The sequence below is a fragment of the Mizuhopecten yessoensis genome, unplaced genomic scaffold (genome assembly GCF_002113885.1).
Source record: "Mizuhopecten yessoensis strain PY_sf001 unplaced genomic scaffold, ASM211388v2 scaffold716293, whole genome shotgun sequence".
In the NCBI taxonomy this organism is placed as follows: domain Eukaryota; kingdom Metazoa; phylum Mollusca; class Bivalvia; order Pectinida; family Pectinidae; genus Mizuhopecten; species Mizuhopecten yessoensis.
In genome coordinates, this window is record NW_018480044.1 from 608,151 (window position 1) to 624,354 (window position 16,204).

The 16,204-nt window shown below is 36.9% G+C and overlaps 1 protein-coding gene across 1 annotated transcript in view; it reads left to right on the forward strand.

Annotated features, from left to right (window-relative positions):
* The window catches only part of LOC110442729, a gene marked incomplete at its 3' end in the record, with an annotated part of 92,199 nt that extends 77,776 nt beyond the window's left edge, over nucleotides 1-14,423 (forward strand). Inside the window, exons 2-3 of the mRNA XM_021486471.1 lie at nucleotides 10,391-10,473; nucleotides 14,240-14,423. Coding sequence (XP_021342146.1) covers nucleotides 10,391-10,473; nucleotides 14,240-14,423 — 267 coding nt within the window. The remainder of the gene's footprint in view (nucleotides 1-10,390; nucleotides 10,474-14,239) is intronic.
* Between the last annotated feature and the right edge of the window lie 1,781 nt (nucleotides 14,424-16,204).

Genomic DNA, 16,204 nt, shown 5'->3' on the forward strand with positions numbered 1-16,204 from the left:
AAGTGACATTTATTCAATACAGATATCTTTTGACACGTGACTATTAACTGCAATATCGGGTATTTATTTTGATGTGTTGGCGGGTTTATAAAACGTATTCCATATGAGTAAACGTCTTGGAATTCGAAACAAATGTTTTGAATATTCAGGTCATTATAAAGTTACCACGTTTTCAGTGATGAATAATGCTTAAATTTCCTAAAAAATCTTGAAATTCATCCATCCCGGTAGACGTTTAAAAACGGATCGTTTGAATATCAGTTGCCGCTCGAAGGGCACAGAAATGTTTTGAAACAGTTAATCATGAACGCTTGGCGACTGAAACACATCAAGCTTTAAATCAAAGTGCATGTACTTAAGACATTCAGATATGTAACACTAATTAGTCACTGTTCATCTGGAAGGTCAAAATTCGAATTAATTCCGCTAGATTTGTACGGCAAATGGAAGAATGGTGCCATGACTTGCAGTATCGGTATCGGAACCTCTACCGTTTCAAACCTGGATCACGATAGTTTATAAAACAAACTATTAATTTCCTGAGTGATTGGGCTCAGAGAGTCGGATTCTGATTTGCGATTGAGCAAAGCAAGCAAATAGGAGTAGGCATGACTTGACAAACAGGTCAATGGGACTTGTTTTACTCTAGCTGTTTACGTATATAGCTTTCTCGCGCTGTCCCCTAAATTGGTTGATACCATCGCAAAACCTGTAACGACGTTCTGAAAACATGTAATCACCAAAGCTGTGTAAACCCATTAAAGTATACACGGTTTGTATCTGAATCTCACCACTAGCTGTAACGACCAACAGGAGGACTGTTACGGACGCCCAGTCATGCCACCAGGTTCACTGTGGTTCTGAAGCTAAATGTCCGAATAAGTGACGTCGCATCGGGCAGACTGCTATCAAATTCTTTCAGCCTCGAAATTAAGTGTTAGAATTCATTTGCAGTTTGCGCCTGTGCTCTACTTCATTATCGATTAGTATGATTGTTTAGAGTAGAAACCAAAATGAAATTCCATATTGTTACGGCGGAGAGGTTCTGGTCCTTCCTACAATACTCTAGTGTTAAGTCTACACGTAGTCTATGATCCAGTACCACTTTAGGTACATGAACAACAGTTTGGTATCTCCCGTGAACAGTTTATTCTTTAGCTTCAGTACGACAATTGTGGTCTGATCCTCACTGTAGTATCTCCCTAAAGGCTTACCTTGTGATAATCAAATGTCGGAGAAACCCAAAATCAATATTCATTGTTGTTGTTGTTTGGAAGGAAAACTTTAATTTTATTAGATATTAATTTCAATTTCCTTTGCCACAGGTTCAAGCACCGTCAGTTGAAGCACGTGCCTACGCTTCCGTAGTTCGTTAAGTACATCTTTGTTTTGGTACATCTGGTTATTTTCTGTTCTATTGAATCATCTCACAGAGGGATAGACATGCTTTTATTCCACCCACATTACGAATTTACAAGTTAAGGGAATATCCTTTGATAAGGGTGTAAAACCAAGCACTGTATGTGCCGTTCTGTACAGTACAGACGGACTTCACGCGTAACAACATAAGGATCATTACGTCACAGGGAGATATATTTGTATATGTTCATTTGTTTCCTGCTAAGTTCACTCGCTCTGTTTCGCCTCATCTGAGGAAATAGTGACAGCAAAATGTTAAACAGTGAGAATCGATCCTGTCTATGCTTCTTCACTATATGTACATTCTATTTTTTTCTTCATTCATGTCACTCATTTCAATTTGTTCTCAATAATAACGAAAAGAAAATACATTAATTGCAGATGTACGTCTCAAAACTGATTAAAAAGACGATACAGCAGTTTGCAATTAGCTTGCTTGAATGACTGGTAGCACGCAAATGATCAGAATGGACTGTCGATCCAGTCAGAGGGTATTTTCTTGGACAATACTTACCGGTAATCTCGGACACTCCAGCTCGACGTGTGAATAAGATGTCTATATATCTTTGTCACTTCTGTAAACATGGCAACGCTTTGGAATATCATTTGAAATTGGATGAAGCGGACTGTCTCAACATATTGCGATAAACCCGAGTCCGTAAAGGTCAGCTGCTTGACTTGATAGACATCAGCTGTTGAGGAGGACACGGATACAGAGGCTGGTATTCATTACACAGAATAGCTACTTTAGAAGCATATAGGCAACTATTGGTACATTTCATAGGTCAAAGAAGATGCGTGGCATATCGGAATTTAGAAATATTAATATATAATCTGTTATCCAGTTCTCTATATCTTATGTGAAGCAGAACTCCCTTATTAGCTTAAATGTAGTTATAAAAACCTTACACAAGACACATTTTCTAAAAATAAAAATACAATACCGACAATTTAACACAACTGAGCGACGACATTGTTGTTTGGTAGTCACGCAAGACAGAATTTGTGTACAGACCGCTATCTTATTAAAACGTAATAAGTAACGGATTGCCTAAATTAGTAACCTGCAATAAACCATCACACACGAACACTGGCAAACAATGTTCCAGTACCGACGGTGGTGGCCTTACTAGGAGTTTTACGAAATGCTGGAAATATCATTGGGTTTAGATAAAAAGTTTTTCTGAACATCCTTTAATTACTGAAAGCTTTAATAATGTTGCAAACTGTACTAAAGTACGTAAACGAAATTTGGCTTATTTCTATTTTAAGACTGTGATATTTAATAGAAAAGCGTTCAATGTTCGAAGTAATGAGTTTTGAGTTCAAAGGGTCAGTGAGCCTGCAATATCGACGTCTTACAGTTTGACAAATTTATTGTGACAAGTTTATGGAAATGCGATGTTTGCACAGTTATTTATACATCTATATCAATACAGATCTACATAGATTCCATCGGCGTGGAATGAAAGAAGACGATCTTACTATCTTTATTCTCCAAGTATTTTGTGTGTTGTCTTTTATCTTTACATCTGAAATATTATTGACTACTGGAACTCGCTCATAACAACTAAATGTTAAAACGACATCAAAGAAAACGTGAATTTGCTCCATTTGTAATTCTTGTGATTGTCACAGTCCGTATAAATAGTGACGTAGGGGTATGATCGACCGAGAACATATGGACACGCCCTCTATAATATGGACACGCCCTCTATAATATAGACACGCCCTCTATAATATGGACACGCCCTCTATAATGATAACTAGACACTAGTACAAACTCTGTTAACATTCAACGTATAAAAGTCACGTGAAATCATACAGCATCTAACGGTTCTAAAACGTCATCTATTTCTGAGATCAGTTTTAATGGAACATCTGTCGGTCTCGTATAGTCGTACGTCGTAAGAAGATATGCTAGGATGTCTTCATTGTAGAATAAATCTATATATCGTAACAACCAATTCATATCTATCATCTTGTTTATATTTACTGCCTAAACAGTTGGCTAAGTTAACCTGAAACAGTGACAAGGGAATACAACGACGTGTATATGACAAATATTGATTGATATTAAATCAAACCTTGTTTTACAGAAACGGGAATACCGGTATTCATTACACAACATTGTATATTGTAATTTCATTGTTATCTTTTGTCGATTCAGTTGTGATACATAATGCATACATGAAGGCTGTACGTTGAGAGAATACCGGTTATGATTTATATTCAGTAGAACTAGCTTTTTCGCAATTATAATTTACGAGCTTCATTGATTAAAATATGTTGAAATATTAAACTGCATTCAAATAAGATTCATCGTCCACCCTTTTCCTGAACAGGATTGACGGGTGAAGTGACGGATGTCCGCTTGTTTTAATATCAAACCTGTTCACAATCATAGGATGATAGTTTATTTTTAATTTTGTTCCTATTTTATAATACTAGTAAAAATGCACTCAACAGGCAGTTAATATATATCTGGTTGAAACACAAACACCGAATTTTTAAATACTAAAATGTGAACAATCAAAATATGTTGAAACATGCTAACTATATTTTTAACTTTTCTTAGTAATTTACGAAGAATTTGATACATATGATGTTGGACAGGCAATGACCAAAGAATAAATGTGTTTTCAATCAGAGATGACGTATGGACATTACGTAATGAAACTGTAATCGTTTGTATCATATTTAAGTAAGTTATATGTATTACTCAGTATGTAGTGACTACATTGATATCTCTGATCTCTGCTTCACACAAAACCAGTACTAATTGGACGATATCTGTACCTCATCAAGGCTGTTAACGCAATTTACGTTTTTAGCCTAAGATTCATACTCGTTTCGATGTCGGAAACATATGCTCCTTCGGTTAATTGTATTTAATGGTTTCCATACGTTATATAAAACCTACATGGTTTGTTTAATTTACTTCCGACAATGTTATTAAATCACGGGGGGAATCGTTGTTAACAATAGTATCATGTTTTCCTTTATCAGACAATTATTTCTGTAAAATGTATGATACAATATTTTGTATAACCACTGCTGGATTATGATGTTATTTATGTTATTTTCCGTTCGGTGAATGGTGCTTGTCTCATTGGGTAGAATGTTGCTATTCAATCGCTAAGCACGGTAGTTTCCTAGTGCTGGGAACACGGCATTCTAGATGATGACAAAGGACTTTCAAATTGCTCCGAACATGACTTCAAATACTTAGAAAGATTCGTTAAATGCTGAAGACTTGGACCAACGAGATTGTGGAAAAATATGAAAGTAATAGTTATTTTGGAGTGCCCAGGAACAAATCCAGTACGCTGAATCCGAAGAATTCGGTTCCCAAACGCAATTAAAAAAAGAGAAGTAATGTTATAAGAAGTAAACAAATAAATATACAAATAAGTTGCTGCCATTACACAATAAAAAATATCAAACTATCCCTTTGACAAGTCTAGCAAGCATACGCTAAATTTGTTTTTGTAAAGAAGCAGTATTTAAATAATTGAAAAGTTAGTTTAATCAGTTTCAAAAGCACCTGTTTACTTTATCAAACAAAGAGTGCAACTAATCAGTTTACGGTTTTGCATTCCACATATAAAGCCGAAAACACTTAACTGTGCAATGGTGTGTCAACGGTCAAATATCAAGATATTTCGTCTCAATTGCACTCTAATACCAGAGGAAGCTCGAGTACTCATTTAACACCTAATTGGATGTTAAAAGTGGGATCATAAGATAACTAAGTTGGTATTCCCCTCGTCTGTCTCCATATATTCGTCTAACCTCCCAATTCGTTCAGTTTCATGTTGTCTACTTGCTATGGTGATCATCATGACCCCCATTTTAACATGCAAAACGGAACGAAAATGGTGATTGTATCATTAGATGGCAATCGAGACAAAATGTCTCGATATCGTTTTGTTCACCGACTCGGTAGCCGATACCTGACTACAGCATCCGTCAATTGCACTCTTTTCTTGAAGAACGAAAGCTTTCCGAATTACATGTAGCTTTTATAAAACTACCTGTGTACAAAACACATTTGATTCGTATTTTTGATACTAAACTGACGAATCTCATCACGAATTGTTTGAGGGTCAAACAATGTAATCAGGGAATTGCCAGACGCTATATTTGGCGTACTTTATCTAACTACATGTACAATGCATTTTATGACAATACCTGTATAGATTATAAGCTTTACCCGCAACTTATCTTTGATGCAGATACAGGCATGCTAACGAGGCGACGGATTTCATTAACAAATCCCTCCGTATACTTCTGGTACAGGACCAAATCGTATTCTTACAAGGAACTCGATCATTATTCTGTAGTTGACATGCACACATTGATATGCACCGTCACCGGGTTTCTGCATTTCACAGGCGCGTCCTGCATTCCTGATCAGATCGTTAAATCATTGCCAGATAACGTTAAGGAATAGGGCTCAGTTTGTTGTTCTGATCGCCGTGTTTCAATCCCATGTCAGCTCAGTTACGTCACAGAGAGAGATTCTCCAACCCATTGTTTGATAGTGTGACTAAGAGCAGCGATCATCACTGCTTTAGGACAAGCAAACAGTTTTGAATCTGTGATTAAAAAACATCAAAATGAGAATTTCAGTAACACGTTATGAAGCTGAACATCGACTATTGGAATACGTATCGTTATGAAAACTATTGGTAGATAGCTGGAACATATAGTAAAGCATCTGACTGAATATTTATTACATTATTTGATACTAAAAACAAAGGCAATGACACCCCAGTTTTTCGTGTTTTCTTGTCTAGACATTATAATGGTTACCCCCAACTTGCATATTAAACGGTAAATACCTCAATGCAATTTTCTGTCCATCAAAACATTTTTGCTGTGTTGCCTAGTAACCGAGATGTTGGAGAAAACACATTTGTTTCTGAAGTGGCGGCTACTTATTTGCATATTCAGATATATCTTATGTCCTAGTTTATGATCATGAAATCGTAGTTACAAACACTTTATCTGCCAATTTTGCTTGCCTTGTTACAAATAAACTGCAGAATGTAGTTCAGGATCGGTTTATAAATTGGCAATATAACAGATATTGTGTGGATACAGACAAGTTAGTAAAGTTCTCAAATTTCGGTCGGAAACTGGATTCAGCATATTCGAATGTTTACCCTAAAATGTTCCTTGAATTTTAGTCCCAGCTTTATTTTTCAGAAGTCCCACTAGTCTGTATTATTGTTGAGAACGAATTGAATTGCTGAGATCAAGGATATTTGTTTTTGGAAATGTTGCGATATGACGTCAGGATTCTGTAGCATATAATCACATGCATGGTTCCGTGGTGTCCCAGCGCGATTTTAAAGGAATTTTCACCAACTGTAATATACTGCCTGTACACGTCTTTTTAGTCTCCGGTTTGTCGCCATAGATTACTAGGCGATCGAAGACTATACAATAACTCAATTTCAATAGATTCAGGACTTTTGGGGTCTGGGTTATTGTAAAGGATCGGTAAGTTGGACAGTCCACCGCTATTGAAAATTCTTTCTATCATCCGTCGCTCGTTATATCATCTGTTGTTATACATGTATCATCTGTCGCTCGTTATATCATCCGTCGCTCGTTATATCATCTGTTGTATTCGTCGCTCGGTGTACTTTGAACGATTCATTAATGTTAACTGGTCAGAGGCTTCGTCTACCGACGTGAGTATTGTGTTTTTCGTTTTTACCAAGTCACTGAATAATAATAAAAAATAAAAACGAAAAAGGAAAAGCAATTTTACCAAGGAAATAAACAAATTCTACTCGTTCAGATGATTGTTTCTACACCATTAGTGATGTAGAATATAGGGAATATTAACTGGTAGCTTGTTAAAACACACAATTGATAATAGTTTCGAATGTAATGTACATAATTACTGATTTCACGCAGTGTAATTCATTAATCATACATGGACCAATCATACGAATATATTGCCATATATACACATTTGATACATTTTTTAACCAATTTCACCAACAAATAGCAGAACGCAGTTTGATGATGTTGAAGCGTCAATTCAAAATGGCGCGCGTCGTTGATGGCAAAGGTGAATGCAATCAGTTGCATATTTTCTTAAAGTAATGACGTTTTGTCTGTAAGCTGACCAAAATATTTGATTCGATACCAGTGAAGTTTCATGACAATGCGTCAAACAAACTTCATCCATTAGAATCACGACAAGGGTTATATATAATACATTCTATTTTTTAAGTAACATTGACCTTGAACTTACGATCGATTTCAAGTTATTTTCTAAGTTGATTACATACATTATATAGGTAGTTTGTTTTATGATTCAAATATCATAGGAATCTTAAACATAATTAGATCTTGTGTGTTTTGAAATGCTTGATATGGTGAAATTGACCAACGTTCGAAAAAGTGTTCGTCCCCTTTGTTCTGCATATAATTTATTTGAACTGTTACATGTTTGCATTTTCTTACTCGTCTAAAACTTTAACATGACGATATCGCAAAGCAGCTGCATGAGTGAGCCCACTTACTGGGATCGCGGCCGTCAGTGCACGTGGTATATAATGCATAACGACCAGACGTACCATTACATCACTTAACAATCCGCCGGACGTGTCTGAGTGACCGGCAGTTAAAATATCCCGGTAAACAGCTAATGTACACAATGGACGACAGGCTTTAAACTATCACGTTAGTTTGAACACTTCCCGTCACTACAGAGCAGAGAGGATAGTTACGGGAACCTACCCCACTAATGGACAGCGTCGGTGTCTCTTTTTGTTGTCGTTCTTGACGTAATCGTTATACGATACTTACATGTGTTACCCTAGTCCGAATTATTCTGACGTTTTATCGACTTTCCTGTATCGGTCTGTCGTCGATTGACGTCAGAACTCCGGCCATCTATAATACGCGGGAAATAAGTGACCCGCGCCAAGGTCGCTCTTCAAGCTGATATTTTAGAAACAAATCGTCACTTTCACACACACATGTCGCACATGGATCGAAAGATCTGCATGTATTCTTTATGCACAAGATGAACATACATAGCATGCCTAATATAACCTTTACAATCACTAAAAATTTATTTTTTCAAACTTACTCTGTTTTACTTTACGTTTTTGATAGCCCCGCCTTCTAATGCCAAGTGACTAAAGTCTCGTGATAACTTTGGGAAATACCTCCGGTAACGCGAGATCTCGTCAAGTCATGTGACATGGCTCATGCCCTAATTTCCATTAAAAAATATGGGTTGGTATAGAAAACCTTGGAAAATACTGTTCGTAATGATCTTTGAAACATGTTATTGATACTACCTAGTGCATAAAGAATAGATCTTTCGATCCATGTGCGACATGTGTGTGTGAAAGTGACGATTTGTTTCTAAAATATCAGTTTGAAGAGCGACCCTGGCGCGGGTCGCTTATTTCCCGCCTATTATAGAGAGTCAGAGTTCTGACGTCAATCGACGACAGACCGATATAAAAAAAGTCGATAAAACGTCAGAGTAATCCGACTAGTGATACCCTCGCGAGATCTGTCAAACGATATAAAAAATGATGGTTATGACACAATTCGACAAATATAGATAGTAAATGTATAACAATGATAAATAATTTGTAGGATCCATGAAAGCATGTCGAGAAATACCCTTGTCATGTTTCTCACTGTTACATTATGTACCAATATGATCCATTTGACTCCAACACTGGATATGATACAGCTTATATAATTACGTGTAGCCAGTTCGATAGTGGCTGGTTGTGTGACGATGGTAACCATAGGGACCTGGGAATCTGTTACAGCATTAATGGTATTAAGCAGTTTCTTTATACATCAACTAGAAATGTGGTTTTTGATGTGAAAAAGTTAGATGGGGGCATTTTTGACACCGAGAGCCTTCCACCTTTTCGTATAAACCATTATTAGGGACGCTTTTTTTTTTTTACCGAAAATGGATCCCCTAAAACGTGCAAAATTTCACCATCCCGTAAATTCACACCAGGTAATTAATCAAGATCCTGATTTTGGTGACACAAAGTAATCAACTCTATCAGAAGATTTTAATTAAGAAATCCTCTTCTTTCGAACACTTTCTCACTAAAACAAGGGCACGACAACCATATAAATTCCAAATGTCAAGTGGTTTGTTTACTGATATTGGTAGAAAATTTGGTTTTGATAACGTCATGTCATTAACTTTTGAAAGCACGAATCATTTTGAAGATGTATTCAAGGGGTCAACACGTGTTAATCATGATATCATTTCGGCAGGCAGTTCAAGGCTTCTATAAAACAAAACAAAAATATAACTAACGAGTTATCGAACCAGCAATAGCTACAGTGTACTCATTTCTTAACTACGTTGCATGCACTCCAAAAACGACTTAATATAATGTATTCTCTTCACAATTCACTGTTACCATGGTGAAAAAGTGGAGACGGTTTGTCCTAAACTAGGATTATCTGTTTCTGGTTTCTGGCCAGTGGTGGTAGACGTGGTCTGTCTACATTAAAGTCCATTGCATAAACGATTCGTTGACTCCGCGGAATTATGGGTAATGGTGTATCGTAAGGAGTGTAATAGTGGCGTACATAAACTGGGTAGGAGGTTGAAGTACATACTACACTCTATACTAATTATAAGTAAGGAAAAGAGAAAAAGAGAACGACAGCCTCGTTTTGAGCCCACATTTAGGATCATCAATGTTAGCCTCAAGTTAATCAGACCGAATGTTAACATACAGACACATATTAATGGCTGATAAGGGAGAAAGAATTGGAAATCAGGATGAATTTGTTTGATTTTTTTTTCACAAATTTGGTTCTGATTTGATACGATCCTTGCTGTTCCGAGGACGTTCAATTCCGATGAAAGTATCCTAATTTAAACAGATTTTCTCGCCGACTTCCGACCGGTGTTCTCAATGTATTGTTTTCCTTTATGTTTCAGATGAAGACGAAAATAAAAGTATATCGGTGCTTCTAGACGGAGAGGAGTCCACTCTAGAATTCATCAAGCTCACGTCATGCTCGGTAAGTTACACATTTAATCAGTGAGTAAACATGTCAACCCTCCGCAGAGGAAATAACGCACTAATATGGCACGCTGCAGTATCACGTTTCCCAGATATGACTTCCGCCGGTCATGTATGTGCCTAGTAACTAACGATCAAGCCGGTGCTGCGAGTCTGCAAATATTTACTGCGGAGATGACGCGTAGAATCCATCAGATTCGGATTTCAGAAGAGGACTCTACGTTATTTTAACTTTCTGCGTGACAAAACCAATTGGTCTCAATGATCGATATATCCGGAAAAACTTGTTCGCTAACGTTTAATTTATTATCGCAAAAGGCGGATATGTTGTGCAATAAAACCCGAATTGTTTCCCTAATGGTGGAATTTAGCACTCTGTCCTAGATATATGTTACAATGTACCTGACATTTTCAAGGTTTTTAAGCAATATTTTCCCCCTGCCAATCTCCGGAACCATGTTGCAATTTCACTGACACATGGCTAGGTTGGTTATAACTCAAATCGTGATTGCAGAAATCCACAGAAGCAGTTCTCCATTAAGGAAACGATAAGAAAAATGCATCAATGGATTTTATACGCACATTTTGACGAAGTATCGTCCCTTTTATCTCGTTAGATGGTACCGGAAGATATTAAAATTGTGATGATATATTGAAAAGTACCTAACGTCTCAGACGGTATTTGCTACATTAGATGTATGTGTTTTTAGATACTTTGTTCGGCCAAACATTTCTCTATTTAACACTGGTCGTTCGGTATCAAATATTCCATATCATAAGCTGGCATTTTCTTTGTCCTTTTTCAAATTTAAAGAGATTATAGACAAAACAAATTAAATTGACCGAAATTATAATTTAGTACTTACGTATTTGTAAACTGAATGACAGAATCGGGCACTGACAGGTTCGGTGCAGTGTGATGGTGACCCTGCAGACACGTAGAGTGAGGTGGTTTGGTATGGTTAGTTTGATTGTGTTAAGTGCCTTTTAACAACAAATGACATTTAAGGACATGCCTCTATGTACGTACTGTATGGGTATGTACTGGAGGTTGTATGGCGGCGTAAGTGGCTCTATAGAGCGGATCTTTATATGCCGACTTTAGAGTGCTTCTTCACTGAAATACCATGCCGAAGGAGGATCACAACACATTATTTCCACCACACTAACAGTGAGTTAACAAGTTCTTGCAATTACCATTATTGCTGAACGTTTAGCAGGGTATACATGCTCAATGTTCCGCAGGGAGTTGAGAAATATGTTGGCTGGTTGGAAAGGACCTATAACCACGGATAATAACGGATAATAATTTGTGAACCGCTTTGAGACAACCTACGAACTAGGCTGTGATAAAGCGGTATATAATAACCGCCAATTGTTATTAATAATAATGTAACAACCAGCAATTCAAAGGACTTCAGTATGTCCTGGCCCAGGGGCTGAGTCCTGTAACAACCAGCAATTCAAAGGACTTCTGTATGTCCTGGCCCTGGGACTGAGTCCTGTAACAACCAGCAATTCAAAGGACTTCAGTATGTCCTGGCCCTGGGACTCAGTCCTGTAACAACCAAAGCCATAAGTGAGGTAGTGCCAAGCAAGGCACTAGAAAACTAAAACGTTGTTCGAAAGTAGAGAGAAACTACAGATATCCTAAATGTTTGCGATGGGTGCAGCAGGTTTATTTTTGTATCCCCAAGACGAGGACATAAAACCAAACCCTCATAACAGCAGATATATACTTTCATCAATTCCCAACTTGCAGGGCTTGTTTGGTGTTGTCACAGCTACTACAAACTGACTGTCTCATTGTACTAAGCATAAAAGTTGAAAGCCTCTAATAGCATATTGGTACATTTGTAAAGTCAAAATGAGCTCGGATATCGTACTGATAATGGCGTGAGAAAAATGGCAAGTCGTTGAAAGTAAATCGATCTAACCTCCTCAAATCGTTTTGTGATGTGGATAATGAAAGCTGATATTCATCTTATGACTTTGTGTAAATTGATCAGGTAAATTGGTTTTTGACTGAGATCTAGCAATGTCGACAAGTATCAACCATCAAAACGCCACTACGTCTGTTTATTAGGCTCATCAGGCGCCACCGCATGCTGTTAACAGCTCTATCATTGGTTAATTAAGGAGAACTACGGAAACCCGTATCGGACATATTTCGGCAAAGCGATAGATACCATTGTCTTACAAGAGATTGATGTCATTGATGTCACTCTTACTTCGTATCTGTCATTCTGCGATAGATGCCTGAACAAACTAAAACATTCATTGTTCTTTAGCGTACGTTGAACAAAATGTCAATGCAAGAAGAACGGAACTGTTGTGTAACGTTTTGTAACGTACCAACGTAACAACGACTTTCATATTTCAAATCAATACCAATTGTTGATAGCACATTAGTATGTACGACATGATTTACAAAAATTTGACGAAGAGGACGTGCGGCGGGAAATAAAGTCTTGGTTCGATTAAGATAAAAAAACAGCAAGAAAGGGTATATATCTGTCATGAATGAAAGTACAGTCAACGTTCAAATCATTCCATAGCTTTGTCCATCTAATTCATTATTGTTACATGTATCTTCGTTTTGGTGTGCTCACTTTTGTCCAAATTCTATATTCCTCCTCGGCAAACATGCCTTTATTCTAGTATTCACTTACATGCTTTCATAAAAGACACGTATAACATACACCATTACCACATACTCTCTCACCGGACTTGATTTCTCTCCTGGTTAGAAATCGTGCTTAAACTGCTGCGTCCGGGTATTGCTATTGAAAAACTACATTTACAATTCTGCAAGCGTATATTGGGTATTAAAAGAAGCACGCCAAACTACATGGTTTATGGAGAGATCGGGAGATTCCCTTTATATGTTGAAGTTAAAACCAGAGTAATTATGTTTTGGTATGAATTGATAACTACATGTAGCAATAGTCTGTCAAGCACTATGTATAACTTGATATTTAACTTACAAACAAATGGAATCATGGAGTTCAAATGGTTAAAGAATGTTCAGAATATATGTATAGAAACAGGTGTAAATCTTATCTGGGCATATCAGAAAACTTGTACGTTTAATAGAGATTATTTGAAACTTGTTGTGAAACAAAGATTACGAGATCAGTTTATTCAAAAATAGTTTAACGATATCGAGAGCACTTCAAGATAGCCTACCTATTCCAATTTTAAAACAAATTTTGAACTTGAAAATTACTGTGAAACTAAAGCCAAAAGAAAGACAAATTATTGTTAAGTTTAGAACCTCAAATATGCACTTACCTATAGAAACTGGAAGATGGATTGGAATACCCAAAGAAAACAGAACTTGTAATCTTTGTTTTAATGAAATTGTTGATGAGTATCATTATCTATTTAAGTGCGAACACGTATCTGTTAAACAAATAAGACAACTATTTATTCCAAATTACTACTATACTTACCCTAGCCTTACTAAAATACGTGGACTATTTACTATATGCAATGTAAAAGTTTTAAAAATTGTTAGAAAATTTCTAGAAAAACTTGAAAAGCTATTGAATGTTTGTAATTAGTTTGTAGCCTTTATGCCTTTGTTATCCGCCATGTATATATGAATATGATACATATTGACCTCTTGTTACATACTTTGTATGTCTGACTGAAACAAAAATCTGAGATCTGGTAAGACATTTATTTTTGTATATATACACACGAGAGTCAATAGCCACTCCGAATATTTGTCTAATTCGTGTCGCCATTTTCTGTCGTAGGGATGGGATTATAAAGACAACGTGGACGCATATGTTGTCGTGTATGCCACGGACGACAGACGGACGTTTGACCGGGCCATCGACCTCCTCTACTGTCTCCGCAAGGACGAAAAGAAAGAAAACGCGACCATACTGGTGGCAAATAAATGTGACCTAGAACGATCACGTTCTGTACCCATAGAAGGTAATTATAGTAATTTATGAATTATTCAAACCGTCGTCATAGAAGGTAAAACGATTGGTATACGATAATTTAACTCAAACTGATTGCTTATTTCGTTTTCTCTTTCGAATTTTTTATCATTAAAGTGATTTTGAAGAAACCATAGATATTCTAATGAAAATACTTTCAGTAATTGTATGAGTTTTTTTAGAATATCATAATATTTAGATAACCATTCTACCCCGCAACAAAGTAAGGGGAGGGGTGTAGTTATCAGCCTACTTATATTCTCAACTTATATTTAGAAAACTATTCACAAGGTAGTTGTTCGTCCGAGATATATTTTTTGATTTTGACTATTTTATTTATATGTGAGTTATGCCCCTTTTCTGATTTCTTTGAATGCATTTTGTATCAAGAGGGTTTTATGAAATTGGTGCACATATTTTGTACCTTAAATAGTCGGTACGATTTTGGTTTGTTTTTTATTTCTATTTAAGTTGTGTTCCTTTACTGATTCTTTTTAAGTGGTAGTGGGAGTGTAAGTTAGCCTATGGGTGCGGTTCATTATTCCATGGCCTAGGGACATTGCGTTTTCCCTTGGCAACTTGTCTAGAACTAGTTTGTAAGTCTCTCAGATCAACTGCTATCTACTCAGACAGACATACTCCAGTTTCCGCAAGGGCCTTGGTTTTGTCCTATTTCCCCTCTCAGTTTGACATCATCGGAATCTGTAATGCTACGTATTAAATTCATTTCAGCTGGTAGTTAGTAAAGAAATCGTGGTCTGACACTCTCTTACCAAGCCGTCAATAAATATAATTATATCTGTGCCGACGGTTACACACTCCTTTAGCCTGTCTGGTAGGAATCTCGCTTATTTATTCTCCTTGGTTCCGGAGGAGGTTTAATGTGCTTTATGAAAAGTGGCAAAAATGCGGAGGCGTATATAAATCACACATTTCAATATTTGTTATAATTCCTGGATCAAACTGATTTTAAAGTGAACATTTAACGATGATAAACCGCTTGCATGCTATATAAAAAATTATCTTCGACGCAAAAACTACAAAACTCTGTAAAACTGGAGAAGCAGTGAAAAATCAGTCTTTGGCAAAGAAACAGTAACACCAGCACACATAATAATGATAATAATAATAATAATAATAATAATAATCATTGGGGGTTCTTATATACCGCTTTATCACAACCTAGTTCGTAGGTCGTCTCAAAGCGGTTGCCTTTGCAACTAGCCAGTACATTTCTCAACTCCCTGGGGAGCATACAGCCGGAGCTGCCATTTCGGCGCTAACAGCTAGCATTCAACAATTCTAGCACTGCCCAACCACGTACTCATTTACAGCTGAGTAGACTTGAACAAGCGGAGTAAAGTATCTTGCTCAAGGATACAACACATTGCCGTGCCGTGGCGCGAGCCCGCAACTCTTCGGTCACGAGCCCGGCGTCCTACAACTAGACTACCGTGCCTCACACATGCCAACAGTATCACACTGTATGAATACATGTACTAGTTACTTGGGACATTTTAACCTGGAAACACATTAACACGAGAACAAATTATAACGGGAACACATGGACACAATATCAGGATATATTGCATACTTATCTAGGGACATATCAACCATTAAACTCAAGAACACTTCAACAGCAGGATAATGAACAAAGAAACAATGTATATTTTAACACCGAGATTGTACAGTGTAACATAACAGTTCTAGTGTTACGCTGAAACAAATAAAGTTACCGGTACTACTAATTCAGTGGGACTAAGTACATAGTTA